Below are 26,911 nucleotides of genomic sequence, written 5' to 3'. Positions count from 1 at the left end.
TATATCAAAGATCCCAAACCACAAACAGTAAAGAATGCTCTGATGATGCATTTTCCTTCCATCAGTATACCTCAGAGCTGATGGTCACATGTCTGTAAAGTTTCAGTCCAAAAAGGAAACATCTGCTTACTGCTGCAGCTGGAGGAGGACATGCCATGTCTTTGTTCACGTTATGTAACCAGTTTCAGTCTACAGACACACACCAACCTCCAGGACCTTCTGCGCACTGTTAGCACTCTGCTCACATTACACAAACACAAGTCATCTTCTTTAAAGAGGACAGTCCGAGAGAACAGCACACAAAACCTGCAGCTTCTGCTCAAAAACACCACAAAACACTCACTCCTACAGACTCACTGCAGGAACACTTCCACACAAACATCAGGAGAGAAAAGACAAAAACTCACCCAAAGTGAAGCCCTGGAATAAAAAAAATCTGTCCGAAGAACGATCCTGGAGTTTTCCTCCGCTCTGCTCACATGTTGTGTTTCCGTCCTGACAGCAGGAGGGCGGGGTCCTGCAGCTGGACCACGACCAGCCACACGAAGAGGAGGAGGAGGAGGAGGAGGAAGATGATGTGCTGTAACCAGGCCACCCCTCTGAGACGCAAGTAGATTTCTTAAAGTCAGTTCCACGGTGAGCTCTGTGTCCTCTCACCGTCCACACAGCGGGGTGAAGTTTGTTCTCCGAGTGTTGTCTTTAAGACAGAAGAAATAAAACTGCAGCAAGTCTGAAGAGCCCGGAAACCTTTGGGACACTCAGAGCTTCATAACTCACACGATCACAAATATGAATGCAACACATGGGAGTCATTTAAAACATTCTAAAGCTGCAAAAACAAAGCTGAGAGAGAGAAACACGGATTTCTTACTGATGACGTATTTGTACAGCTGATTGAACTCTTTTATAAACTCGGTCAATGCGATCAGAACCAGTTCATTATTAAATGTAATCAGCTCGAAACACGATAGTGAATACATATTAGGTGTAGTATACTGCCCCCTGCCTGCGGCACCTGTGTATTACTACAAGCAGAAAGCAGCAGGAGCTGGAGGCTCATGCTGACCTGAGAGTACACAGAAAAACAAATTGTGTGGTAAAATAAAAAAGCTGAAGCACAGAACATAAAATCACATTTATTTTTATTATGAAGTTTTTCTTTTTGAACCATTAATATTATGACCATGTTGTTAAAAAACAAGTTTCTCTGAGTGCTGCTGGGATTTGTTAAGTATTTATTTTTATTGGAAATGCTTATGGTATGTTCAAGATTCTAGTTGATGCCATTAAAAACTCCTTTATTATTACTTCTGATTTTCCAGCTGTGCACTTCAGGGAATTTTAAAGGGTATAGAGTATTGGACATTCAGCAGCTCAACACTTTTGTTGGAGCTTTTTTTTTTTTTCTCATGAATGAAAACAGGAAGTGCTTCACAACTTTAAGTAAAACTTTATTGGTCCAAGTATATTTGAGGTATTTGTGAGATGAAGAAGTAAACATTTATACATTAAAAACCAAAGCAAAGAACAGAAAGACAAGCAGTGAAATACAGGCACTGTGCATCAGACTGAGCTCAGCAGGTTAAAGCCATTTCATTGGTCTTTTTTTTCCCTTTCCTGTGCTCAGACTGTTTCCTCTGGAAGGAGGAGCTTGCTGCTGTCATGTCGTCACATCATTGAGCGCAAGTTAAAGTGAGCCACCGTCAGCAGGTACCTCCTCATGTTCTCCCCATGTGCATTTATCAGACACATGCAGCAACAGGCCGGCGCCCCCTGGAGGTCAGCTGGTGTTCATGAGCTCTCCAGGTCAGTGAGTGACCCTGAAAACAGCAAACACAGCGAATAGCTTCAGAAATGAGACCAGACACAAGCTGCCAGCTGCCCCCCCCTCAATCCCAAACAAGCCAATCAACAGCTGAACCTGGAAATAAATGAACCAGTCATGTAGCTGTGACACAGAGGAGAGATGTGGTGATCAATCGACCATTCATTACAGTAAAGATGGAGGAAACTAGTTTTCTTGGCTTGACCATAATGTGAGTTATTGGTTCAGTGATGTGATCACATGATGAGGCTCTGGATTCAGAGGGAGCTGTAACGTGTAAATCTCATAGTACAAAAAAGGCTTTTTAAACCTTTTTTGGAGAAAAGTCATCAAACGTCTGAAACCGTTGTTTTTTTATTTGCTGCTGATTCGTCTCCACTACAACAGAAATGAACGTCGAGGCTGCTCTGCAGAGTCATTTTCACTGCAGCTTCAAAGTAACTGGCTGATAGCTGTGTGACATCTTCATTTTGAGGGACACTGAGGTGATGATGTTAATATCTCCCTAACAAACACACCAGGAAAAGAAGAAGGTGAAATCCTCTGACATCATCCCATCCTGTGTGCAGGATTCACAGCGACTTCACGTGCTCGCGGTTGGCACTGATGCCAATTGGCTGATTGCTCTGTTTGCTCGCACGACTGACAAAAAAAAAAAAAAAAAAAAAAAAAAAAAAGTTCTGGACAGATGTGCATGGAAACTTTAACCAGAGGTGGCCGGGGTTTAGTCATTAAGCTTTAGAGGTGATCTGGATCTGAAATTTTTTGACAGATTCTTTTTCAACATCAGAGCCAAAAGAACAAACGAGTTTTGTTTTTTTTTCCATACTTTCGTGCAGCGCCGTCGTCCTGATGCGGCTCTCATTCAGAGTTAAAAACGAGGTAATCCTCTGCGTAGGGTCAGAGGTCACAGCATCGTCAGAGCCAACCTCACAGGTCATCACCAAGATGGGACCTTTCACTGCCTTCAGCCGGAGTTCAACACACTCCTAAAGAAACACAGACACACTTATAAATGTCTGAGCCAGCAGAGACGTGGCCGTCTGAGCTCTGCGTCACCTCTGTGGGAGCAGGAACGTCCAGCTTAGTGTCCTCAGGAGCTTTGACAATGATGGCCGTCTGATCCCGGAAGACTCCAAGTCGACTGATGTCCTTGAATGTCACATAGGCAAGCGTGAAAAAGGGTTAAAGAAAACTTCTCACTTTAAGAAAAGAGCACAAATCTTTAGACTTAAGGCACTTTTATTTACCTGATGCTGAGCGATGTGACTGATTCTCAGACTTATTATAGATTTTTTCTGCAGTTTAACTGAACCAAGGATCTCTGCATTATTATTTTCATATTTCGGGAGATGACTCTTTTAGCTAACAGAAATCGAGAACGCTAATCCTACTACTTTCTTAAAATACCATAATAATCCAGGAAAATGGGCTCATCAGGAGACCCTGGGCCCGACTCGGCACATGTTTGGAGCTCGCATGAGGAGCTGGAGGACGGCGGCCTGTCGGGAGGCTGACGGCCTCTGAGAGGGGTGACCTCTGACCTCAGTCCCACATGGAAGGATATGAAGAGTTTTCCACGTCGTCCGTAAGGCTGAAAAGCTGCTGGGCACAGGTTCTGATGAAGCCGTCCAGCGCTTCCTCCACCAGCTTCAGCTTCTGAATCTCTCTATGGAACATCTGCTGGTTCCTCCACAGGAAGCTGGAGATGGAGCTCCAACCTCTGCACACAAAGAAGGTTCATGCTAAAAGAGGAACAACCAACTCCTAACCCAAACTGGAAAAAACATCTTCTGCTGCTCTCAGTCTCCTTGCAGGCCGCATTTAACCTGCAATTTAACCTGAAGGGGATTAACTTCCCTCCAAAGCTGCTGTTTATCAGTGAGAGACACTCAAACAAAAACTGCACTGCAGAACAAACCTGCACAAATTTGACTGGAGGAAAATTAGAATCACATAAAAAATTAATTTATGGAAAAAGACAGTGAGGCAGATCCTAACACATCCATCATCCTCTCGTTCAGGACTCACATCCACTTGATCTTGTGGGCCGACTCTCTCTGGATGAGGCTGATGCCGTCCAGGACCCTGGCGATGTTGTGCACTTGTTGCACGGAGGTCTGCAGGTTCGCGGCCACCAGCCTGACGTCCAGGGAGCCGTCAGGAGCTGCCAGCAGCAGCTCCAGGAAACCGCGAGTCAACGAGCCCAGAGGTTTGCCTGAACACAACATAACAATGGAGCCGTGTGCTTCACAGCGCGGAGCTTTCACCAAAACTGTGTATGATTCAGTAAAAATCATGCAAAGGTACTGCAGTAGAGTCCAGGATTAGAAATGAGTAGAATACTAAGACTCACCGTGCTCGCTGCTCTGCTGGAGGGAAGCACTGCAGAAGAAAAGAAGACTGCATTTGAGACTGTGCTGAACTAACAAGCTGCAAGAGGCTGGCAGGACTTTTTACTTTAATTAACAGACAACACAAAACACAGAGACACAAGTTACCTGACATTGTCAGCCTCGGCAGGATCGTCCAAATCCAAGCCTGGATCCTGGAAAACAGAAACTATAAAATGAATCAATTGAATCACATTAGAGTCAAGATCAGCTCCGATGTTTCTCACTAGGGCAGCTTTGCATGACTCACAGTTCATCCTCTGCAGCACCTTTTTTTTTTTAGCTCCTATCTCTTTAAAGCTGCACTATTGTACTACTTTTCATTGATTAGCCATCCTATGGAAGCCTACTGAGGGGGCAGTTTATTTATGTGTAAAAGACAATGGCTGAGCAAGACAAAATGGAAACCAGATGATTGATGAATGAGCCTCGGCTTTTTATGTTTGACTCATGTTGATGACTTTGAATTTGGCTGGAATAATGGCGCCAGTGTGCAGGGCTGCTCATCTGTCGCTCTGCTTTTGTGACCCATGTCATTCACGAAACCAAGTCTCTGTGTCATCGCTGATACTGTAAATGAAGTGGTCAGTTAAGCTGAATTTTTCTGCTGTTTTCCGAACAGCGCACGGATTGTTCCCAAGATTGTGTCTCAGCTATCCCTGGATCCTGTTGATGCCTGCTTGGTGCCCATGCATTAATGGTCTTTAATGGCATCCTTCTGGCATGTGATTCTGGTAACCACATTGTTCTGGTCTTGCTTCACCTAACTGCTGCCTTTGACACAGTAGACTACAATAGTCTAATATCTTGATTAAATGATCTAGTGGGCATTGGTGGCACTGCACTTAATTGGTTTAGGTCACACTTGGCAAACAGAACTTTCTCCGCCACCCTTCTCGGTTCTGAATTGTCTTCTGCTTCTCTGTCATTAGGTGTCCCACAGGGCTCAATTTTAGGGCCAGTGCTGTTTTTACTGCATTTACTTTAGTTTTTCTTTTAGTTAATTGACCTTTCTAATTTGGTGATTGAGTTGAACCAGATTTATGAAAGAGAACAGCAGTAAATCTTATCAGAGAGTTTCTGACATACTTTTTATTTCACAGCTTTAAAGACGATCCATTTTCTTAAAAGATTTGCTAATTATTATCAGAGAAATGTTTCTATCTGCACACGCCCAGCAGACGTCAACACGCTGCTCATTCCTCTTCATGTCCAACTAACAGTGAAGCTGCTGTCATGTTTCTGCACATGTGCAGCATGTGTGCAGTTTGTCCAAAGCATGCAGCTATCCGCAGAAACCTTCAGTTTAACCTCAGCAGTTTCTGAAAAATCACAGCTAACCAAATCAGAACAGACTCCCACCTGCTGCCGTGGATTCGGTGCAGTCGGACGTTCCTCTCTAAATTCATCTTCCTCTCTGTCGTTACTGCAGCCTCCGGCGTGCCACTGCTCGTCTTCCTCGGAGGAATCAACCTCCCAGGCGCTGAGCAGACCCAGCCGCCCATCCAGGTAAGGGGGCATGAGGGGAATGGCATCACTGGTGACTCCCTTTCTGCAGATGTCCTCCGGCAGGAAGTGGTCTTCACAGATTAAGAGCTCCTCTCCAGAGTCCTCCCTGTGCGTCTCCCTCAGAGCGGCCAGCCAAACCTGAGCACAGCCACCAGAGTTACTGCAGGTCAGTTGGACCCGATCACCCCATATGCTGCAGGGAAAATTGCACCACACCTCAACACAGTGATTTCATGACCTACAACAAAGTTCTAACACCTATTTCAACTTTTATTCCATCTGCCTGCCGCCACACGCCCCCCGAATCAGCTGATTTTGTTCATGGACAATAACTTCAGTACATTTAATGAAGCCATGCAGCACTTTAACTTCACACCAGGGACCGGCACATACCAGGCATGAGGCCTGATGTTTCACCTGTTTCTGATCCTTCAAACCTCAAAGGTCTCAATTTTACCTCCAGGATCGTCTTCAAGCTGTGATTCCTTCAGAGTCAACACTGAAAGTAACCATGTGTCACATTGATCAAACAGCTTCAGGTCACTCAGGGATGAACTGATCTGAGTCCTACAGCAGCAAAACAAAGGGGCGCTCAGTCTTATGGAACAGGAAACAACGCTCTGTGATTGCAGCGTTCAGTGATCCTGAGAACAAAACTGATGTGGTTGCAGTTTTTAACAGAGCTTCACATGGATATCTGCTGTACTTATGAACTTAGGAACCCTCAAAAGTGTCAGAATAATTAATAAAAATGCCACATTTTAACCCCCTCAGTGCACTCTGAGAGCCTGCTCTCATAAAATACTCACAGTGTGAAGTCAAAACTGGTCAAGGCTTCATGAAATATAACTTCACATAAAAACGTGATTCTGAGGGTGAGGTAGGAACTACAATAACTCATCTCTAATGAAATTAAAAACCTGCATTATTAGTTCATGTTTTTAATCAGTGTTTCATGACAGCACACCGCAACGGTTGCTTTTTGGTTGATTTTTATTTTTATGTTTTAGCTTCTGTGAAGCACTTTGTGATTTTTATCTTGAAAGGTGCTATATAAATAAAATTTTACTCACTTACCTACTTTCACTTGCTGACGTCACTCAGTTTGGTTTTCATGTGTTTTTAAAAAAGGTGATGATGATAACACCTCTTACATTAAGCATCAAAATAAAGTTTCCAAACCATTTCTTTACTTTAAAACTAAAAACAAACAAAGACTCGGTGGTCTGTTTTCTATGTCTCAACACATATTCAATAAAAACAACCAATAAACATAACGGGAATCACTGAAGTCAACTAATAAACAAACAAAAATGAACGAATAAAATTAATAACGTGAGCCGGGAATGTTTGCAAACTGAGTTTGAAAACATTTTCAGGGTTTGGAAGGAAATGTTTGGAAAAGTATTTGAATGTTTTGTTAATTCTTTCAGGATAATAAAATACTTTTTTCAAAGTAAATCTCCTTCATACGAAGCCAGCGGACACACAGCGGAGCTCGTACCTGGACCCGGGTCGGGTCTTTGGGGAAGTTGAAGAACCTCTTGGGGGGTGGCTGGAAGGCCCCCCGGGTGTAGTGAGCTACGCGGTTCGGACACCCAGAAACCACACACTTCACCATGCTAACCGCTTCTCCAACATCCGGGATCCGTTTGTTACCGGTAAGACTCACAATCAGGTGTTCTGGGAATTTGTACCGGACTTAACCCAACACACATACACGTACACCCGCCGCGTGCCGTTTGTTTATGTCACGTGTCACCGGAAAAACACGTGCGTGACCCGGATGTACAACTGCGGAAGAAGGTAAAGTAAAGAGACACGCCCCCTTTTCCTGCGCAGATTGTAAAGCAGAGATTTTGATTTTAAGCCCGATGGACACAAACACCCCGGAGGTCTCCGAGCACACTGTACAGGGTTTCAGTGCTGGAGCAGTGGGACAAGCAGGTCCAGATCATAAGAACAAAGTATGTTTCCCTCATAAAGTTAATGAGCTGAACTTCAGAAGCCTAAATACTGAGGTTAGATTTGGATGATCCTCCGTGTTTTTTGTGACAGTGGGACTGAAACTCTGGATCAGCCGAATCTTCCTGTGATTTTGGATCAATATTCAGAGCATCCAACAGTGACGGCTTCTGGCCGTGAAAATAGTCTGGAAGTTATGTGACCTAAATCTGAACAGTTGAGTGAATTTTATCTCCTGAGAAAATAAAAGTTTCACATGACAGGAATCATAGGAAAGCTTTCAAGGTTAGTTTCTTTAGTTTTAAATGAGTCTGAGATGAGCCATTCTCTGTGAGACAGATTATAATTGAGTTTTATTTTATTGTTCTATTTGTTTATACTTTAAAAACACATCTATACACACCTGTCAGCATCAGTTATTGTTCCTCTGACAGATCCATTTTAGAAAATGAGACATCTTCAGCTTGGAGACCTGTGGTTGATTCCTGGGCCACAGGCAGGAGACGGGGGAGAGATTGAGGTACAGAGTAGGGAAAAAGAAAAGCCAGAGTCCACCCCACTACTGCTTTATTAATGTCTCACAGGCATGAAAATGTCCAATATTTTAATGGAACTACTTTAGATTAAAACAACAGGCTGTGCATTTTTAAAATTTCACAATGAGATACAAAGAATGTAGGGCAGATCACGTAAAATGACAAAAATAAAAATTCAATTTAATTCAGTTCACTTTTATTTATATAGCACCGGATCACAGCAACAGCTGCCTCAAGGTGCTTGATAATGTAAGGTAAAGACCCTACAACAATGCAGATAAAATGCCAACAATCTATGAGCAAGCACAGGCTCACAGAGGGGCAGCCATCTGCTGCAGCCAGTTGTGGGTGAGGAGAGAGAATAACGTATAAAACAAAGGAACACTCTCGTCATGGCCGGGGTTTGGCTGCTTCTTTTATGTGTTCAAGGTTAAAAAAAATTATGTAAAGTGTACATCTAAGTGTCCTTGATTATAGCTCCTCCTACAAGTGTCCTCTGTCCTCCTGAAACATTTTACGATTCACACCCTGGAGGACACAGGGACAGTGTCTATAACAGTAAAATTAACATAACAAACAAACAATAAAGCACTTTTCAAAATCATTCATAAATCATATAGAACTGCATTTATTGCTTTATTGCTTAAATAAAGACAACTCACAGAGTGGGAGTGGACCAACACAAAGGTATCTGTACTTTGATGCTTCCTTTACAAGAGGATACACTAATATTCCTTTTGGAAAGGAAAAGAAATCACACAATTCAAAATAACGTACTATCACAAAAACAAATGATCAACATAACTGACAGTTCATGTTATTGCCTTACCAAACGAACATAGATATATATGTTTAATAGTACCGTAAATAAATTATGACCTGTATTCATGAGGTTATTAAACAGGGTTAGTATAATTCAGTTTGGGTTGGTTATGTATTTTAAGTGTTAAGTGCTTATTTGGATTTTAACGAATGAATTTGACTTCAGTCATAGAAAAGCTGGATAGCGACACATGTCACACTGTTACATCTCTGCAGCAAAGAGAAAAAAAATGAGAGTGAATAATATAAGCATGATAAATGGGATACATCTTCCCTCTGTATGATGGTTGCCATTATGGCAATGCTGTGTGGACTCAGCTGTGGCCGCTGAAGGCTTCCACAACAACGGGTAGTGTAGAAACACAATGGCAGACTTTAAAACAGGCCCACATTTCTCTAACGGAAGCAGGTACCTCTAATAAACATCTGCGCTGATGCACAAAAAACCTGGTCTCACAAAAATAGATCTCCTAACACTGTTTTAATGTTACAATGTCAGAGTCATGTTAGAGTCAGTTGTGAAGTCTGTAGTAGTGCACACATGAATTATTTCATGTGAGCTAGCAGTATTGAATAATTTTGCCTTCTGAGAATAGTGTCTGTCAGTGATGAATCATTGATTTTTAATTACTAACTTTTCAGTCAAAAGTAACTCTGATGCCTAACCCTCACCAAACCAAACAGACACCTAAACAGACACATCACTGATGTCACTGATGTGTCTGTTTAGGTGAAGAATTTGTTGTAGTTCAAGATTCACTCAGCTTTTTTGGTACGTCGTATGTAAATTCATGGTATGTTTTCATCTATTATTTCATCTATTATTATCTATTGCCCGCTTTTTATTTTTGATTTATTTTAAAATTAGTGTTTTAACTATTAGTTCCTGAAGATGAATGCTTTTACAATGACCATCTTCTTTTTGATGGCTAGATGTTAGTGATGGTAAGACTACTTCTGGTAATTTCCTCTGATCTAAGATATGCGGTCAGTGTTGAGCTGGTCGTCCAGCGTCGATACAGAAGATGACGGAGCACAAAGAGTGATTCAAGTGGAAACCCAAGTGAACCATCATGCATCATCAACATTATCTGAAGCTGCGGTCATTTCCCAAAGACTCTTACACAGAACACAGAGACACTGAGGAGTCATATGACCTTAGTCTAAACCCAGCATACAGACGTTCAGTGAATGTGGTCCTGAAGGTGTGGAGGTGAATCAGAGTGTCAGAGGAGACTGTGTAGAAGGACAGAGTGCCAGCAGGACAGTCCACATACACCCCTACTCTGCTCTTGATGAGGGAGGAGGAGATGGATGTTTCCTGGTTATTGTGCCACACAGAGTAACCACCATCAGAGCAGCTCAGACTCCAGGACTGATCATTCCAGCCAAACCTGCAGTCGGTCCTATCTGCTTTTCTACTGATTCCTCTGTAACTTACTGCTATAAAGACCCCCCCACTCCACTCGACCTCCCAGTAACAGCGACCAGTTAGAGCATTTCTACACAGCAGCTGAGAGCAGGTATCAAATCTCTCTGGATGATCAGGATACGATTGTTCTGCTCCCACTATCACCTTCCTGTTGTTGTTAGCAAGTTTGAGCTTCCTGTTCACTGAGTTTGTGTCCAGTTCAAGTTCAAAGAAGTCTGATGGAAAAAGAGAGGAGACATAATAATAACTAACAAAAATATCATTTAAAGATAGGATTTAAAGACAAACTGACAGGTTGCTTTTTTTCAGCAGTCAAACTTACACTTCCTAACATCAGGTTTCAACCTGTGTGCTCCACCATGCTCCACCCTGGATGAAGGAAGAGTTGGGATGACCATCAGCACCATCATGAACATAAAGAGTGATTTAACAGACAGCTGTACCCTGACCTCAGTTTCCATTTTCCATTTTTTGGAAACCTGGTTGTGTTGCTTATAACCGTATCATGATATTAATCCAGTGTATTTCACTGGATTATTGACAAAGCTGACGTTAGGGAATAATAGTTCACTAATAGAGTTCACAAAAGAATACTATGCATTATGGATGCATGTTGCACATAATTATGACCATTAACCAGTGTATTTAGAAGAAATATATTACCAGTGTTGGGAAGGTTACTTTTAAAATGTATTCCATTACAGAATACTGAATACATGCCCCAAAATGTATTCTGTAATGTATTCCGTTACGTTACTCAATGAGAGTAACGTATTCTGAATACTTTGGATTACTTAATATATTATCGTGCTGTTTACAACTACGTGAATGTACTATTGCTGTGATTTATTACTGTTACTGAAGGTCCGCGGCTCCAAACCGTAGTAAAGGGATCTCTGGCTAATACGGTGGGTTCCGTGTCGGGCTGGTAGCCGAAAACTAGCTTTACTTTGTTGTCTGGGTCAACTTTGCTAGCGAGAGACAGAGAGAGACGTTGAAAGGCTGCTTCAACGAAACTTATTGTTTCGGAAGAAAACACGAACACAGTGTACAGTCGAGTCTCAGTAGCGTACTTACAACTGGGCTCGTCAGGCACTCTTCTTGGCTGCAGTGGTTATTATTATATTTACATGCTTCCAGCTCCCGTTTTTGCTCCGTGACAGCTCGGACTTTTCCTTTCTCTCCCTCCCTCGCTCACAGACACATAACGTGTATGGCAGTCCATTCTCCCTGCAGCACGGACTACACTGCCCATGAGGCTACATTCTTTAGGGCCATGCCTGTAACATTCTGCCTTTTAGCTTAGCACAACAACAACAACAAAAAAGCGCTCTCTCACCCAGGAAACACGCAGAGAGAGAGCGCATCACCCTGTAACCATGGCAACCGTAACGCTGCCGCCTGGAACAACTTTACGTAGCTGTCAAACAAACCCAAATAATCCTGACCCGCGACAATATGAAACAGGAAAGTACCGCCGTGTAATCCATTTATTTCAACAAAGTAACTGTATTCTGAATACCACCTTTTTAAACGGTAACTGTAACGGAATACAGTTACTCATATTTTGTATTCTAAATACGTAACGGCGGTACATGTATTCCGTTACTCCCCAACACTGTATATTACACAAAAAATGTGAAAAGTATAAACTTCTTTTTTGATGTAGATTAATTCTTTGGAAACCTCTGTGGTTCATCTGTGAAAAGAAATTTTAAGATCTTGTCATATTCCTGTACCTGAGAACATCAAGTCTCCAGTGTGAATCCTTTACTCCAGCCCATAGCTGTTCCACTCCTAAGTGTCCTGGATGATTGTAACTCAGATCCAGTTCTCTCAGGTGAGATGGGTTAGAACTAAGAGCTGTGGCCAGAGAAGCAAACCCTTCGTCTGTGACCAGACAACCTGATAGACTAGAGTTAATAAAAATAAAATTCAAGCAGAAAGTAAAGGAAAACCTACACTTATTGGCCATTTGCACCATCGGATGAACATTAAAATTGATTTAAGACAGTTGTATTCTGACCTCAGAGTTTCCATTTTACAGTGTGGACTCTTTAGTCCAGTGGAAAGCAGCTTGACTCCTAAATCCAGCAGATTGTTGTTGCTCAGGTCCAGATTTTGTAGATGAGAATGATTGGAGCTAATAGCTGAAGCTAAACAAGCACAGCCTTCATTTGTGACCTGGCAACCTGACAAGCTGGATAAATAGAGGTCATGAAGTTAAAAACAAAGAATAAAACAAAACAACAAAAACAACAAAAAACAGATGTTGGCCACCCATTTCAACATTTGGACATTTTCAAATGAACATTAATTGGCTATATTCTGACCTCAGAGATTCAATTTTACAGTGAGGACTCTCAAGTGCCGTTGATAGCTGCTGTACTCCATAATCTTTGAGATTGTTGTTGCTTAGCTCAAGCTTTCTCAAATGGGATGAGTTGGAGCGAAGAGCTAAGGCCAAAGGAGCACAACCCTTTTCTGTTACCAGACAACCTGACAGACTGAGATTGAATCATGATTAAATTACACAACATCAAAGAAAAACCTTTAAAATAAGTCAAAATCTAAACATTTATTAATTGTATCCTTACCGGAGTGTTTCTAGTTTGCAGTATAGACTCTGCAGTCCATGAGATAACAGCTTCAATCCGGGATCCTTCAGGTTGTTGTTACTCAGGTCCAACTCTCTGAGACTAGAAGGCTGGGAGCTGAAAACTGAGGATAGAGTTTCACAGCTTATCTCTGAAAGGTTGCAACTGTTGAGCCTGGGGAACAATTGCCAATGAAGACAAAGTGATTTATTTAAGTCATACAAAATAAAAAATATCCAATTTCTTTAAACCTATTCACAGATCCACCTACAGAGCTCTGTTGGAAGCTTTGATGACTGGCAGGAGCTTTACAAGAGCCTCCTCTGAAGCAGAGTATTTCTTCAGATCAAACACTTCAAGTTCTTTTTCAGAAGACAATAAGATGAAGACCAGAGCTGACCACTGAGAAGGAGACAATTTTTCTGTGGAGACACGTCCTGAACTCAGGGACTTTTGGATCTCCTCCACTAGAGAATGATCATTCAGCTCATTGAGACAGTGGAACAGATTAATGCTTTTCTCTGCAGACAGATTCTCACTGATCTTCTTGATGTATTGGGCTGTTTCCTGATTGGTTTGTGAGCTACTTCCTGTCTGTCTCAGTAGGCCCTGTAAAAGAGTCTGATTTGTTTGCAGTGAAAGACCCAGAAGGAAGCGCAGGAACAAGTCCAGGTGACCTTTTGGACTCTTTAGGGCTTTGTCCACAGCACTCTCATGGAGATGTTTGAGTTTAGATTTGGGTCTTACTTTAGACAGCAAAGATGTTGTTTGTTGTTCTCTTAGCAGGTTGACTCCAGAGTTGATGAAGGTCAGATGGACATGAAGAGCAGCCAGAAACTCCTGAACACTCAGATGGATGAAGCAGAACACCTTGTCCTGGTACAGCCCTCTCTCCTCTTTAAAGATCTGTGTGAACACTCCTGAATACACTGAGGCTGCTCTGATATCGATGCCACATTCTGTCAGGTCTGATTCATAGAAGATCAGGTTTCCTTTCTGCAGTTGATCAAAAGCCATTTTCCCTAGAGACACGATCATCTTCCGACTCTTTTTATTCCAGTGTGGATCTATTTCGGCTCCTTCTTCATACTTCACATTATTCACTTTGGCCTGAACCACCAGGAAGTGGATGTACATCTCAGTCAGGGTCTTGGGTAGCTGTCCTCCCTCTCTGGTTTTTAGCACATCCTCCAGAACTGTAGCAGTGATCCAACAGAAGACTGGGATGTGGCACATGATGTGGAGGCTTCGAGATGTCTTGATGTGGGAGATGATCCTGTTGGATTTTTCTTCATCTCTGAATCTCTTCTTAAAGTACTCCTCCTTCTGTGGGTCAGTGAATCCTCTGACCTCTGTCACCATGTCAACACAGTCAGGAGGGATCTGACTGGCTGCTGCTGGTCTTGTGGTTATCCAGATGCGTGCAGAAGGAAGCAGGTTCCTCCTGATGAGGTTTATCAGCAGCACATCCAGTGAGATGGACTCTGTAACATCAGTCAGGGTCTCAGTGTTGTGGAAGTCCAGAGGAAGTCGACACTCATCCAGACCATCAAAGATGAACAAAACCTGGAAGTCTTCAAAGGTACATCTATCTTCTTCTTTGGTTTCAGGAAAGAAGTGATGAACAAGTTCCACCAAGCTGAACTTTTTCTCTTTCAGCACATTCAGCTCTCTGAAAGTGAATGGAAACATGAACTGGATGTCCTGGTTGGATTTGTCTTCAGCCCAGTCCAGAGTGAACTTCTGTGTTAGGACTGTTTTCCCAATGCCAGCCACTCCACTTGTCAGCACTGTTCTGATTGGCTTATCTTTAACAGGTGATGCTTTAAAGATGTCTTCTTGTCTGATTGTTGTTTCTTGTCTGTCTGATTTCCTGGATGCTGTTTCGATCTGTCTGACCTCATGTTCATCATTGACCTGTGCAGTCCCTCCCTCTGTGATGTAGAGCTCTGTGTAGATCTGATTCAGAAGAGTTGCATTTCCTGCTTTAGCAATTCCCTCAAAAACACACTGGAACCTGTTCTTTAGTTTAGTCTTAACTTGACGCTGGCACTCTGCAGCATGGGTTCCTACAAAATAAAAACAATGACAAGTTAATAAAGCTAAATAAATTGTAAACTTTTTTTTAAAAAACACAGTCCATTAAATCTATTCAACCCATCAGTTGCAAATCAACTGCTTCTGCCAGAAAACTTCATAGATGTGATGGAGATGTGTAGAATATATACAAACAGAGTTTGAAATATCAATCAAATTCTCTTACTGCGCTGCAGACGGTCAGCCAACTCTTGCTGCTTCATTTGCTTCAGGAAATCCACTGTAATTCTCAGAAATGACTCTCTGGTACTCTTCCTCTCCTCCTCATCAGATTCCAACACCCCCTCATCTTCCCTCAGATTCTCTGCATTTTGGGGGTAACCTGGACTCAGAATGTTCTGGATCTTTTTCAGCTCATTCTTCACAAAACTGAAAATGTTTTCCTCCAACATCTGGAACCCAGAAAAATGTTGTTTAACTTCAGTTGAAACTGAGGAGAAATGTACACCTTTGTAATAATAGACTACAGTTAATGTGCCAGAATTTATTCATTGCCTCCATTCATCCTCCCTCTTCCGCTTATCTGAGTCACAGAGGAGCTGGACCTGATTCCATGAGGTGAGAGGCAGTGTGCACCTTGATCCAGGGCTAACTCAGAGAGACAGATAACATTCACACCTATTGGAAATTTAGAATCAAATTAACCTAACCCCAACAACTGCATGTCTTTGAACTGTGGGAGAAAGCCAGAGCACCCAGAGACAAACACAGGGAAAACTTCACACAGAAAGCCGCTGGCCAGATGGTGGAATTGACCTCAGGACCTTCTTGCTGTGAGGCAACAGTGCTACCACCACAATGAACTGCTGAAGTTATAATAAAAATAAAATCAAATAAATTATTTATAAGCATAACTAAACAATGTAACCCAGTTGTCATGGCCTGGGTCTATGGGCCCAAGGCTCATGTATTTGTGGTGTTCTGTTATCTCTCTCCTGTTACTCTGTCTGTGTGTGTTTGTGTGTGTGTTCATGTTTATGTTATTTACGTCCGCGCTCCAGGGTTTTTTGGGTTGCTGGAGGGATTGCGACCCCGGAAGTATTCCTGTGCAGGAGGCAGCCACACCTGCTGCTCGTTATCCGTGGCCAGCTGATTACTGTTGTCAGGAGCACTGAATTTAAGAGGGTGGCTGAGCTCCAGTCGGCGTGGGATTCTTAAACGTCAAACCCATTAAGTACAGCCGTTGACTAATGTGTGTTAAAGACCTTGCTATAGTGGATTATTCTGCTGAGCTGTGTTTGTTTGTGTGCCACCAGGAGTTGGGAGCGGAGTGCGTCTATTGTCAGGGAGGGAAGTCACGGTTTGGAACTGGGGTTTTGGACTTCCACTCACCATAAATACGTAGTCCAGATGTGTTTGATGGTGCAGGACTTGCTGGTCAACACTGCAAAACACATTTAACTTTAGTATAAGTACAGTTTGTTTAAGGGGTTCCTTTCTATAATAAATTCTGATGGAAACAAAGTAAATACTGTTCTCATTGTTGGGTGTGATCCCAAAAGGTCGATTCTGTTCATCTGGATGTAGTGTTTTCAGTGGGAGAAATGTTTCGTCACTCATCCAAATGACTTCTTCAGTCTCAGCTGACTGCAGGTTTCCCCAATCTTATAAATAGTACATATCTCCAGACCATCTCTGAATCAAGGAGGGGGCCTAAGGGTACATCTTTCACCATCTTACAATGCTGTGATTGCAGCCATTCCCCAACTCTCTGTGAATGGTACTCATGGCCATTGATCAGTGGTCTTTGATCCATGATCAGTGGTTTTTAATCAATGGGCTTTGATCAGTGGTTGATGATCAATGGTCATGACAATTTTCATATTAATCATCAAGGAACTGACCTCACAGCCCATTGTTCATTTAGTGGGCTGGTTTCAGTCATTATGCAAATGTACTGTTTATAAGGTTGGGGAAACCTGCAGTCAGCTGAGACTGAAGAAGTCACTTGGATGAGTGACGAAACATTTCTCCCACTGAAAACACTACATCCAGATAATCAAAATCAACTTTGGGGAACTTACTTATCTACATGTTGGATGTGATTTTTTCAAGGAGGAAGCAAAATGAAATTCTTATATTCTTACCTGTTATCAACAGACTGGGGTCCATCTTGGAAAGATATGTGACTTTCAATTGACCCCAAAGTCTTTATGGACGCACAGCTGGGTACAAGAGAGTCTGGACTTTCCTGAAGGACACTGTTAGAAGTACACAGGTGTAACTCACTCCACTGAAAAATTCAGCATAAAACATCCACTGAAAAAAAGTAGGGTATGTAAGGTAAAAACTTAGTGTGGAGGCAAAAAGTAAAAACATGCAAACAAACCAAAAAAACTGGTACTACGTGGGTCAAATGATTTCAGTACAAGGAGGCACACCGAAGGATTCCTTAGGAAGGATCTCCAATGATGCACTGAACACTCAATCTTCTCCTTTACTCTCTATACTTTTATATGACGCTATCACATGTCACTATGTTTGTTCCAGCTCTTTCTTATAATCTGCAGTCACACAAATAATTGTACTTAGTGTAAAAACACATTACTGGTGAGGGATGACCTCCACCTAGGCTGTTCTTTACTTCTGGTTTTATGGACAGAATTTCTTGGTGTAGCCAAGAAGAGGGTTTGCAGACAGATATTAGCTTTTTGTGGATTATCTGACCGTCATGAACTCCACTTATGAGGCCTTTGTTCTCAAAATGTGTGAATATTCATTTTATTTTAGTATAACACGTTTTTTGCAACAGCATAATGAAACAAAACCAGTGGGCACAAGAAACTCAAACACACACATGCAAATGCACGCACATACACACACACACAGGCAGACACACACCCACGCGCACACAGTGGAGCTTACTAGTTTTTAGACAAAGGCCAGCTCTGAAATTTGCTGCATCTGTCTTTCGTCTGTTCACTTTTCGCGGACTCGCAGCTTGATTCAGGTCCAGGTTCTGTTACAGCAGAGTCCAAGCTACTCTGTGTCTTTTTGCTTAAACACAACACACACACAGACACACACACACTCAGTTTTAAGTTAGGTAAATGTTTAGCAGATATTGCTGTGAAAGAAGTGAATGCAGAAAAATGAGAAGACTCAGAACAATACAAACTGTATCAAACTTTATGAATATTGAATTATTTGTTGAAGGAGGAGAATTAGTAACATTATTAACTTCACCATTGTAATCTCTGCCCCACATTTACTTTGTTCCCATCTCATCACCTAAAGCTTGGGGCTACTGTGCCGCATTGCATGCAAATCAGTACTAATCAGTAAAAGAACTTGAAATTTAACAGGCTGTGAGAGAAGAAGTTGATGACATAGAGCTACAGTCAGGCTTCCGCTTGTTAACTGATGCTATAAACCACAGAGTTAAAGTGCTTTAAGAGCACAGGTGGAAGACGTGTTGTGTTTTTAAATGATGATGAGCTCCTCTTCTCCTCCTGCCTGGCAGCTACATATTCACATCCTCTGTCTCTGCTCTGCACATGTCCAAACTGTCTCTACTCATCTCTAATCTTTCTGAAAATCTGAACTTGGACTCGTCCCTTCTTTATAATAGTTTCTGTCTCCATATCTACTGACATTCCTTTTCTCTCTGGAGCACACCTCCACCTCTCCACACTCTCTGATCTACCCCACTGACCCCACACTGATTGTTATTAACTTTCCAAATTCTCACTTCTGTAGTTTGTTCTACATCACCTCAGAGATGTCTGCTACTTTCCTGCTTTATTGAAGTTTATTAAATCTCATCACTGTGTCTTGCAAGAAAGGGGAACGTTAACCCTTTCTTGCATGAATTATGTTAACCTCAATCAGGATTTTTTTCTTAAGTATTTTTATCCATCTTTAGGCATGAAGATTTTTTTAACTTCATTATTTTAAACATGTACTTTTCAAAGAGGTTTTTTTTTTTTATTTCTATTTTTTACCCCTAACAAGGGTTAAGGCCGCAGGAGTAGAACAGTAATTGGTTCAAAGGGAACTGAGACATGTAATTTTGACATGTTTAGCTCTAAAATCTGCAGCAGCAATTTAACTTAGACTAATTAACTTCAAAGCAAAGTGGTTAGCAGTGCAAAGAGTGGAGCTGTGCTTTATTTAACTCATTGGCTTTATATGGGACATGCTATCATTTTACACACATTGCTGTGATCATAACATGCTAACTTTTGAATAATAATTGATTAATTATTATTGTATAATAAACTTACTTACTGTTTTTTAAATAAGGGCTTCTTTTTCGGTCTAATATGATGTTTGTTGCTTGCTGACATGGGTTCAGGTTTAGATCCAGCAGAGTATGATTTGTACCACAGCTTTTTTCTTCTACATAAAACACACACACAGATTTGATTGATGACATCACTGCCTCATCGGTCAGACATGAGCATCTCTGATCAGTTTGGATTCACAGAGGTTACAGCAGTGTAATGTGGAGACAAAGAGCAGTAGTGAAAAACAGGAAGCCAGTGAGGTTTACTGGGAAAAAATCAGTATGTAATTTCTGTGTTCATGATGCTTTCAGGCCCCTCTTCTGTGGAACCAGCTTCCAGTTTGGATTGAGAAGACAGACACTATCTCTACTTTCTCAAAGGAGATTTTGATTGTTGGGTCTAGATTACAGTATTAAAGGCCTGAGGTGACTGTTGTAATATCTTTATTCAGAACACTGAAGTTCCACTCCGTCAGTGTAAAATTGTCAGTGTAAAATGTGTCTCTTTAACTGTTTAATCCAACCTCATGTTGGTGTAGCACCCTGACTCACTGTCTTCTGAAACATATACATGAAAACAAAAACTTACAGTACCTTTTAGAACTTTTTGAAGACCAGTGTTCTTTATAATCAATCAGTTTTTGGTAGGAACTGTCACTCTTTACAGACACAGAGCTGGGTTCATGTTCAGGTCCAGCAGAGTGTGATTTGAGCCACAGCTTTGGTCTAACACAAACACAAACAGAGCTTTGAGTGTGAATAATGATGGAGCAGTGATGCGAGTGCTGAGCTGTGACATGGAGAAGAGTCCTGGTAGTCAGAGACGGTCCTCTCACCTCTGAGCTTTGGTCTGGCTCTCATGTTCCCTACACAGAGTGGATGCAGGGGGAGGGACTCCCTCCTCTCTTTGCTCACACTGATCCATAGCAAAGCCCACACCTTCACACGGAAACAGCAAACTAATAGTTAACAGTGAAAGAAACATTCGTGAGAAAAGCTGAGACAGGCTGGACAATTATGGAGAAATTTATTAAACCCTCCAAAATATGACTATCCAGAGTTGGGACCAGGAAGCAGAGTTGCAGTCTTACATGCCTCTCTGCAGCTTCTCGCCTCCTGTCCCCCCACCCAAAACCCATCTTCATAGAGACTGTGTCAGCTCCCAAACAGACAAAAAACAAACATAAAAAATCACAAGGAAAGAACAATACAGTATACAAATCTGTACCAAAGAGTAAAACAGTGAAATGTGGATTATTAAACATTAGGTCTCTCTCTTCCAAGTCTCTGTTAGTACATGACTTAATAATTGATCAACAAATTGACTTACTCTGCCTTACAGAAACCTGGTTACAGCAGGATGATTATGTTAGTTTAAATGAGTCAACACCCCCGAGTCATTCTAACTACCAGAAATCTCAAAGCACAGGCCGAGGGGGCGGTGTGGCAGCAATTTTTCACACCAGCCTATTAATCAACCAAAGACCAAGACAGACTTTTAATTCATTTGAAGGCCTGATGCTTAACCTTGTCCACCCCAGCTGTAAAACTCAGAAACCAGTCTTATTTGTTATTATTTATCATCCACCTGGGCCTTACACTAAGTTTCTGTCTGATTTCTCAGACTTTTTATCTGATTTAGTGCTCAGCTCGGATAAAATAATTATTGTGGGTGATTTTAACATTCATGTAGCTAAAAATGACAGCCTCAACATGTTATTTAATCTGTTATTAGACTCAATTGGCTTCTCTCAAAATGTAAAAGAACCCACCCACCACTTTAATCACACTCTAGATCTTGTTTTAACATATGGCATAGAAACTGAACATTTAACAGTGTTTCCTGAAAACCCTCTGCTGTCTGATCATTTCCTGATAACATTTACATTTACAATAATTGATTACACAGCAGTGGAGAGTAGACTTTATCAAAGTAGATGTCTTTCTGAAAGTGCTGTAACTAAGTTTAAGAATATAATCCACCCACTGTTATCATCTTCAATGCCCTGTACCAACATAGAGCAGAGCAGCTATCTGAACGCTACCCCAACAGAGGTCGATTATCTTGTTAATAATTTTACCTCCTCACTACGTACGACTCTGGATACTGTAGCTCCTGTGAAAAATAAGGCCTCAAATCAGAAGTACCTGTCTCCCTGGTATAATTCTTAAACACGTAACCTAAAGCAGATAACTCGTAAGCTGGAGAGGAAATGGCGTGTCACAAATTTAGAAGATCATCATTTATCCTGGAGAAATAGAAAGCCCTCCGTAAAGCTAGAACATCTTACTATTTGTCACTGATTGAAGAAAATAAGAACAACCCCGGGTTTCTCTTCAGCACTGTAGCCAGGCTGACAAAATGTCAGAGCACTGAGCCAACTATTCCTTTAGCGTTAACTAGTAATGAATTCTTGAACTTCTTCACAAATAAAATTTGAATCATTAGAGAAAAAATTACTCATAATCATCTCACAGATGTAATATTATCTACAACTACTTTTAGTACCATTGATATTCATTTAGACTCTTTTTCTCCAATTGATCTTTCTGAATTAACTTCAATAATTACTTCCTCCAAACCATCAACATGTCTTTTACACCCCATTCCTACAAAACTGTTCAAAGAAGTTCTGCCATCTTAAATCTGACCAACCTATCTCTAATAATCGGCTATGTACCACAGGCCTTCAAGCTGGCTGTAGTTAAACTGTGCTTAAAAGTACTTAAAAAGCCATCTCTAGACCCAGCCGTCTTAGCTAATTATAGGCCAATCTCCAACCTTCCTTTCATATCAAAAATTCCTGAAAGAGTAGTTGTCAAACAGCTAATAGATCATCTGCAGAGTAATGGCTTATTTGAAGAGTTTCAGTCAGAGCTAATCACAGCATTATGGTGTTCCACGGTTCAATGCTAGGACCAATTCTGTTTACATTATACATGCTTCCCTTAGGCCAGGGGTCAGCACACTTTAACATCCAAAGAGCCATCGTTTTTCCACGCAAAAGAAAACACTGCGAGCCGCAAATACTTTTTGACATCTAAAATGAAGATAACACTGTATATATTGTTTTTTTTAACTTTATGCTTTCTGTGAACAACTAAAGTGTGTTGCTTATGTAATCCATGAAGTGCTACAGAGAAAATTACATTTTATTTATGTAATTAACACATTTTGAACTCTTAAAGAAATATAACAAAAATGAAATACACTCAGTTGAAGGTCTCTTAAATGAATTTAAAAGCTGAACTTAAATGATCCATGTAACAAAGAAAAACTGTTGTGAGCCGCCACCCTTATATCGCCTTTGGGCTTTTGGAACGTAGCGGAGCCTTGACCTGAATTTTAAAAAATAATTGGAAAAAAATCACTATGCTACAAAAAAAATGAAAAATAAATATCTGCAAAATTCTGCATAAATATTTATTTTACCTGGTTAATGTGTGTGGCAGGGCGTGGTCTGCAGTGCCGCTGCAGGGGAGTCGGACGCACCTGAGCGGCACCCGCAATCACCCCTCGCCGCCTTAAAGTCTGTTCTCTTTCTGCTGTTGTGTTGTTGTTGGTGTATGTCGGGCTGTGAGCTGAAAAGCTACAGCTGGCTATATGCGTACAGCAACCGTGTGTGAAAAGTGGTCAATAAAGACATGCTGAAAAGCATGTTCATGGAAACATCGTCGGGTCTGCCGTGATGTGTTTACAATGGGACTTCTGCTCCTGAACCTCTGCGCACAGCGTCTGCAAATCGGGGCTGTACGAAGTCACTTTCATCTTTACGCAGGACTGTAAGCTGTCATCTGTGAGGCGTGAGCGGTGTTTGTTTTTAACATAGTTCACGGTGGAGAATAGCTGCTGACATAATGTGGATCCAAAGATCCATAATTGGCCTACCTGGGGTTGAAAGTCTCAATAAATGCATGACGCTTATTTTGAACGACGAAAAATAATAAAATATAATTTTATTTTTATATTTCTACATCACAATAATCTTCCAATTTAAAACTACAAGTTAATAAAGAACTAAACACAAATAAAATACACTTCAGCTAAATACTTCTAATTTATTTTCCCAAACCACCCGGAGCCGCAGTATAAGGACTAAAGAGCCGCAGGTTGCCGACCCCTGCCTTAGGCAGTATCATCAGAAGACATAGTATACATTTTCATGAAGCCAGGTAACACACACCAATTAGTTAAACTGCAGGAATTTCTTGAAGACATAAAGACCTGGATGGCCGCTAACTTTCTGCTTCTTAATTCAGATAAAACTGAGGTTATTGTACTCGGCCCTGAAAATCTTAGAAATATGGTATCTAACCAGATTCTTACTCTGGATGGCATTACCTTGGCCTCCAGTAATGCTGTGAGGAACCTTGTAGTCATTTTTGACCAAGACATGTCCTTCAATGCACATATTAAACAAATATGTAAGACTGCTTTCTTCCATTTACGCAACATCTCTAAAATTAGAAACATCCTGTCTCAGAGTGATGCTGAAAAACCAGTTCATGCAGTTATTATTTCTAGGCGGGACTGCTGTAACTCATTATTATCAGGAAGTCCTAAAAACTCCCTGAAAAGCCTTCAGTTGATTCAAAATGCTGCAGCAAGAGTACTGACAGGGACTAGAAAGAGAGAGCGTATTTCTCCTATACTTCATTGGCTCCCTGTTAAATCCAGAATTGAATTCAAAATCCTGCTCCTCACATACAAGGTCTTAAATAATCAGGCCCCATCTTATCTTAATGACCTTGTAGTACCATATCACCTCAATTAGAGCACTTCACTCTCGCACTGCAGGCTTACTTGTTGTCCCTAGAGTATTTAAAAGTAGAATGGGAGGCAGAGCCTTCAGTTTTCAGGCCCCTCTTCTGTGGAATCAGTTTCCAGTTTGGATCCGGGAGACAGACACTATCTCTACTTTCAAGATTAGGCTTAAAACTTTCTTTTTTCCTAAAGCATATAGTTATGGCTGGGCCAGGTGACCCTGAATCTTCCCTTAGTTATGCTGCAATAGGCATAGGCTGCTGGGGATTCCCATGATGCATGATGGTTTTTCTTTTCAATCCAATCCAATCCAATTTTATTTATAAAGCACTTTAAAATGCCGACCAGAGGACCAAAGTGCTGCACAGAAAATTGGTTAAAAACAGCAGAATAACAGAAAACAGCAAAAATAAATAAATAATAAAATAAAATAAATAAAAATAAATAAAACACATAATACATAAAAATTAAAGCAGCCCTATACTAAAAAAGAAAACAGTCACCCTACTCACTATGTGTTAATAGACCTCTCTGCATTGAATTGTATGTATTATTAATCTCTGTCTCTCTTCCACAACATGTCTTCTATCCTGTCTTTCTTCTCTCACCCCAACCGGTTGCAGTAGATGGCTGCCTCTCCCTGATCCTGGTTCTGCTGAAGGTTTCTTCCTGTTAAAAGGGAATTTTTCCTTCCCACTGTCGCCAAAGTGCTTGCTCATAGGAGGTCATTTGATTGTTGGGTTTTTCTCTGTATGTATTATTGTAGGGTCTACCTTACAATATAAAGCACGTTGATTTGGCGCTATATAAATAAAAGTGAACTGAACTGAATTGAATGACAACATCAGCTGACATCTCATCTCATGGCTTCAGATTTTTACTGTGTAACTGGAGAAAGCGTCTTGGATTACTGTTTTCACTCTGAGAGAAACTGAGACTGCTGTTGAAAACCTATATGTTGGAACTTCAAAGCCCAAAAAATTAAAGTGACATTATAACCTGTATAAACTGTGGCAAAATCCACTCAGTGTGTGTGACACCTAATAGGATGTTATGGATCAAATGCATACAGCTAGTGAATCACTATGAAATACTACTACTACTACTACTAATAATAACAATAATAATAATAATAATAATAATAACAATAACTTTATATTATGATGCAACTAGTATATTATTTCACTTTGGTGTCCCAGAGCTTCAGGCTTCCACCCAGAGTGACTGATTTAAAAATGTCTCAGAATTTCTGCTGAGTTTAGACCAACTTCCTGCTGTGGGTTTAATCCACACCTTGTGAACTGAAAATGAACCTCAGCCAAGCTTATGTGGGCCGTTCAACCAGTTCACACATTCTCTACATTTTTCCCTCCAGACTCAGGATCAGATTACAGTCAAACTGTTATTCACATTACCTGCTAATCACAACAAGAACACATGAAAATCACTGGAAAGTTATTTTGCTTTAGCTCAGAGAGAAAATCTTTACAAAATTTATACCCCAAAGCAGCAAACAGCCAATCAGCATGAAGAGACATCTCTCCTGTACAGCCAGTGATCCAGCTCACTGTGATCAGACTGATCCTGTTCGCACATTTACAGATTTCTCAGGTGGGATTCTTACCCGCTGATTTCACTTCAGATCAGCTTCCAGACACTTCCCAGCTTTCTGTGCGGAGGAAACATCTGGAGAGAAGCAGCTGCTCATTCACCTCGTTTGTCAGTCCTGGTGTCTGTGAACGTCTGATCTGATGACACTGCCACATGATCATAAGTTAACTTTAGAGTGACGTCAAAACCAGTTTAACCTGTAGAAACTGAGCAGCTGAAGATCAGTAGAGACAGGATGGAGGAGCTGTAGTGTGGATCACATACAGTACTGTATGTTGGATATGTTGGACAGCCTGAGATCTCTGCCACGGACCTTCAGTCTTTTCCTTCAACCTGTTTTTTAAAACACATTTGTACCAATAAAGATTGGTTTGAACAGCTGTTAAACAGCTAAACTGTGGGATTCCTTTTACTTCTAGGGGCAATAGTAGCAGTTCTTCAGGTAATGCAAGTCAAATGAAAAGCACTGCAAGGTCAGAGATCAAGGTTGGATTGAAGTTCAGGTGCTGTGTTTGTTTGTGTGAGGAAGGTTTTTGTGATTTAATGATCTTAATGCTCATTAATGATCTTCTTATGGCCTCTGACAGTGGAATCATCTCTGTGCTCGTCCTGCAGAACCTCGGGGCAGGGAGGTTTTCCTTCCCACTGTCCCCAAAGTGTGTCCCTTAGTATTTCTGCTCAGTTCAGTCAGATTTTCTTCTGTGAGAGACTTTAAAGAAGCAACTTTCTGTAACATAAATTGGAAACACTAGAAAGTCATTCTTTAACTCACAGAGAAATCAGCAATGACAACCATCTGTCCTGTACAGTCAGTGATTCAGCCCAGTGTGTCCAAAGTGATCCTATTCACACATTTACAGATTTCTCTGGTGGGATTCTCACCTGCTGAACTCACCTCAGATCAACTTCCAGACACTTTCCAGCTTCATGTGTGAAGGAAACATCTGGAGAAAAGAAGCTGCTCATTCTCCCTGGTTTCTCCTCTTTGTCTGTGATTACTGGATCAGAGGACATGGTCACATCCTCAGAAGTTTAGAGTCCAAACTTCTCAGTTTGGCCTTTCATCACCAAGCCCAGTAAACCCTTGCCCAGGGGTCGGCAACCTGTGGCTCCGGAGCCGCATGCGGCTCT

At 41.3% G+C, this 26,911-nt stretch overlaps 3 protein-coding genes across 11 annotated transcripts in view; all 3 read right to left on the bottom strand.

Moving 5' to 3' along the window:
* The window catches only part of tiam2b (TIAM Rac1 associated GEF 2b), a 46,564-nt gene extending 45,911 nt beyond the window's left edge, over window positions 1-653 (bottom strand). Inside the window, exon 1 of one of the 2 annotated variants that reach the window (XM_005452465.4) lies at window positions 408-653. The gene's annotated coding sequence lies outside the window, so the exon portion shown is untranslated. The remainder of the gene's footprint in view (window positions 1-407) is intronic. The other variant, XM_005452464.4, reaches the window with a different exon arrangement.
* A 777-nt stretch (window positions 654-1,430) lies between these two features.
* LOC100690023 (transcription factor E2F6) lies at window positions 1,431-7,511 on the bottom strand. 3 transcript variants are annotated; one of them, XM_025899103.1, is made up of 9 exons: window positions 7,232-7,510; window positions 5,581-5,920; window positions 4,327-4,373; window positions 4,182-4,210; window positions 3,857-4,043; window positions 3,393-3,548; window positions 2,885-2,999; window positions 2,655-2,814; window positions 1,431-1,820 (listed from the first exon to the last, which is right to left on the bottom strand). In XM_025899103.1, the coding sequence occupies exons 2-9, from the start codon at window positions 5,737-5,739 to the stop codon at window positions 1,792-1,794; spliced, it is 882 nt and encodes a 293-aa protein (XP_025754888.1). In that variant the 5' UTR covers window positions 5,740-5,920; window positions 7,232-7,510; the 3' UTR covers window positions 1,431-1,791. The 3 variants fall into 3 exon arrangements, with proteins under 3 accessions (XP_025754888.1, XP_003446730.1, XP_005452520.1); XM_003446682.5 differs by having other exon boundaries at window positions 5,581-5,865; XM_005452463.4 differs by lacking the exon at window positions 5,581-5,920 and having other exon boundaries at window positions 7,232-7,511.
* Window positions 7,512-8,242: 731 nt separating this feature from the next.
* On the bottom strand, window positions 8,243-25,916 carry LOC102082378 (NLR family CARD domain-containing protein 3). 6 transcript variants are annotated; one of them, XM_019346335.1, is made up of 15 exons: window positions 25,794-25,916; window positions 20,241-20,343; window positions 19,999-20,130; window positions 19,407-19,517; window positions 18,042-18,173; window positions 17,264-17,377; window positions 16,509-16,560; window positions 15,343-15,568; window positions 13,351-15,148; window positions 13,080-13,253; window positions 12,816-12,989; window positions 12,509-12,682; window positions 12,222-12,395; window positions 10,805-10,851; window positions 8,243-10,697 (listed from the first exon to the last, which is right to left on the bottom strand). In XM_019346335.1, exons 2-15 carry the CDS (start codon window positions 20,327-20,329, stop codon window positions 10,171-10,173), a joined length of 3,924 nt encoding a protein of 1,307 aa, XP_019201880.1. In that variant the 5' UTR covers window positions 20,330-20,343; window positions 25,794-25,916; the 3' UTR covers window positions 8,243-10,170. The 6 variants fall into 6 exon arrangements, with proteins under 6 accessions (XP_019201880.1, XP_019201879.1, XP_019201881.1 ...); XM_019346334.1 differs by lacking the exon at window positions 25,794-25,916 and adding an exon at window positions 25,670-25,779; XM_019346336.1 differs by lacking the exons at window positions 18,042-18,173; window positions 25,794-25,916 and adding an exon at window positions 25,670-25,779.
* Window positions 25,917-26,911: the final 995 nt, after the last annotated feature.

The sequence above is a fragment of the Oreochromis niloticus genome, linkage group LG15, assembly GCF_001858045.2.
Source record: "Oreochromis niloticus isolate F11D_XX linkage group LG15, O_niloticus_UMD_NMBU, whole genome shotgun sequence".
NCBI lineage: Eukaryota > Metazoa > Chordata > Actinopteri > Cichliformes > Cichlidae > Oreochromis > Oreochromis niloticus.
Note: the sequence above shows the minus strand (reverse complement) of the source record. Positions and strands in the feature narration are given on the sequence as shown.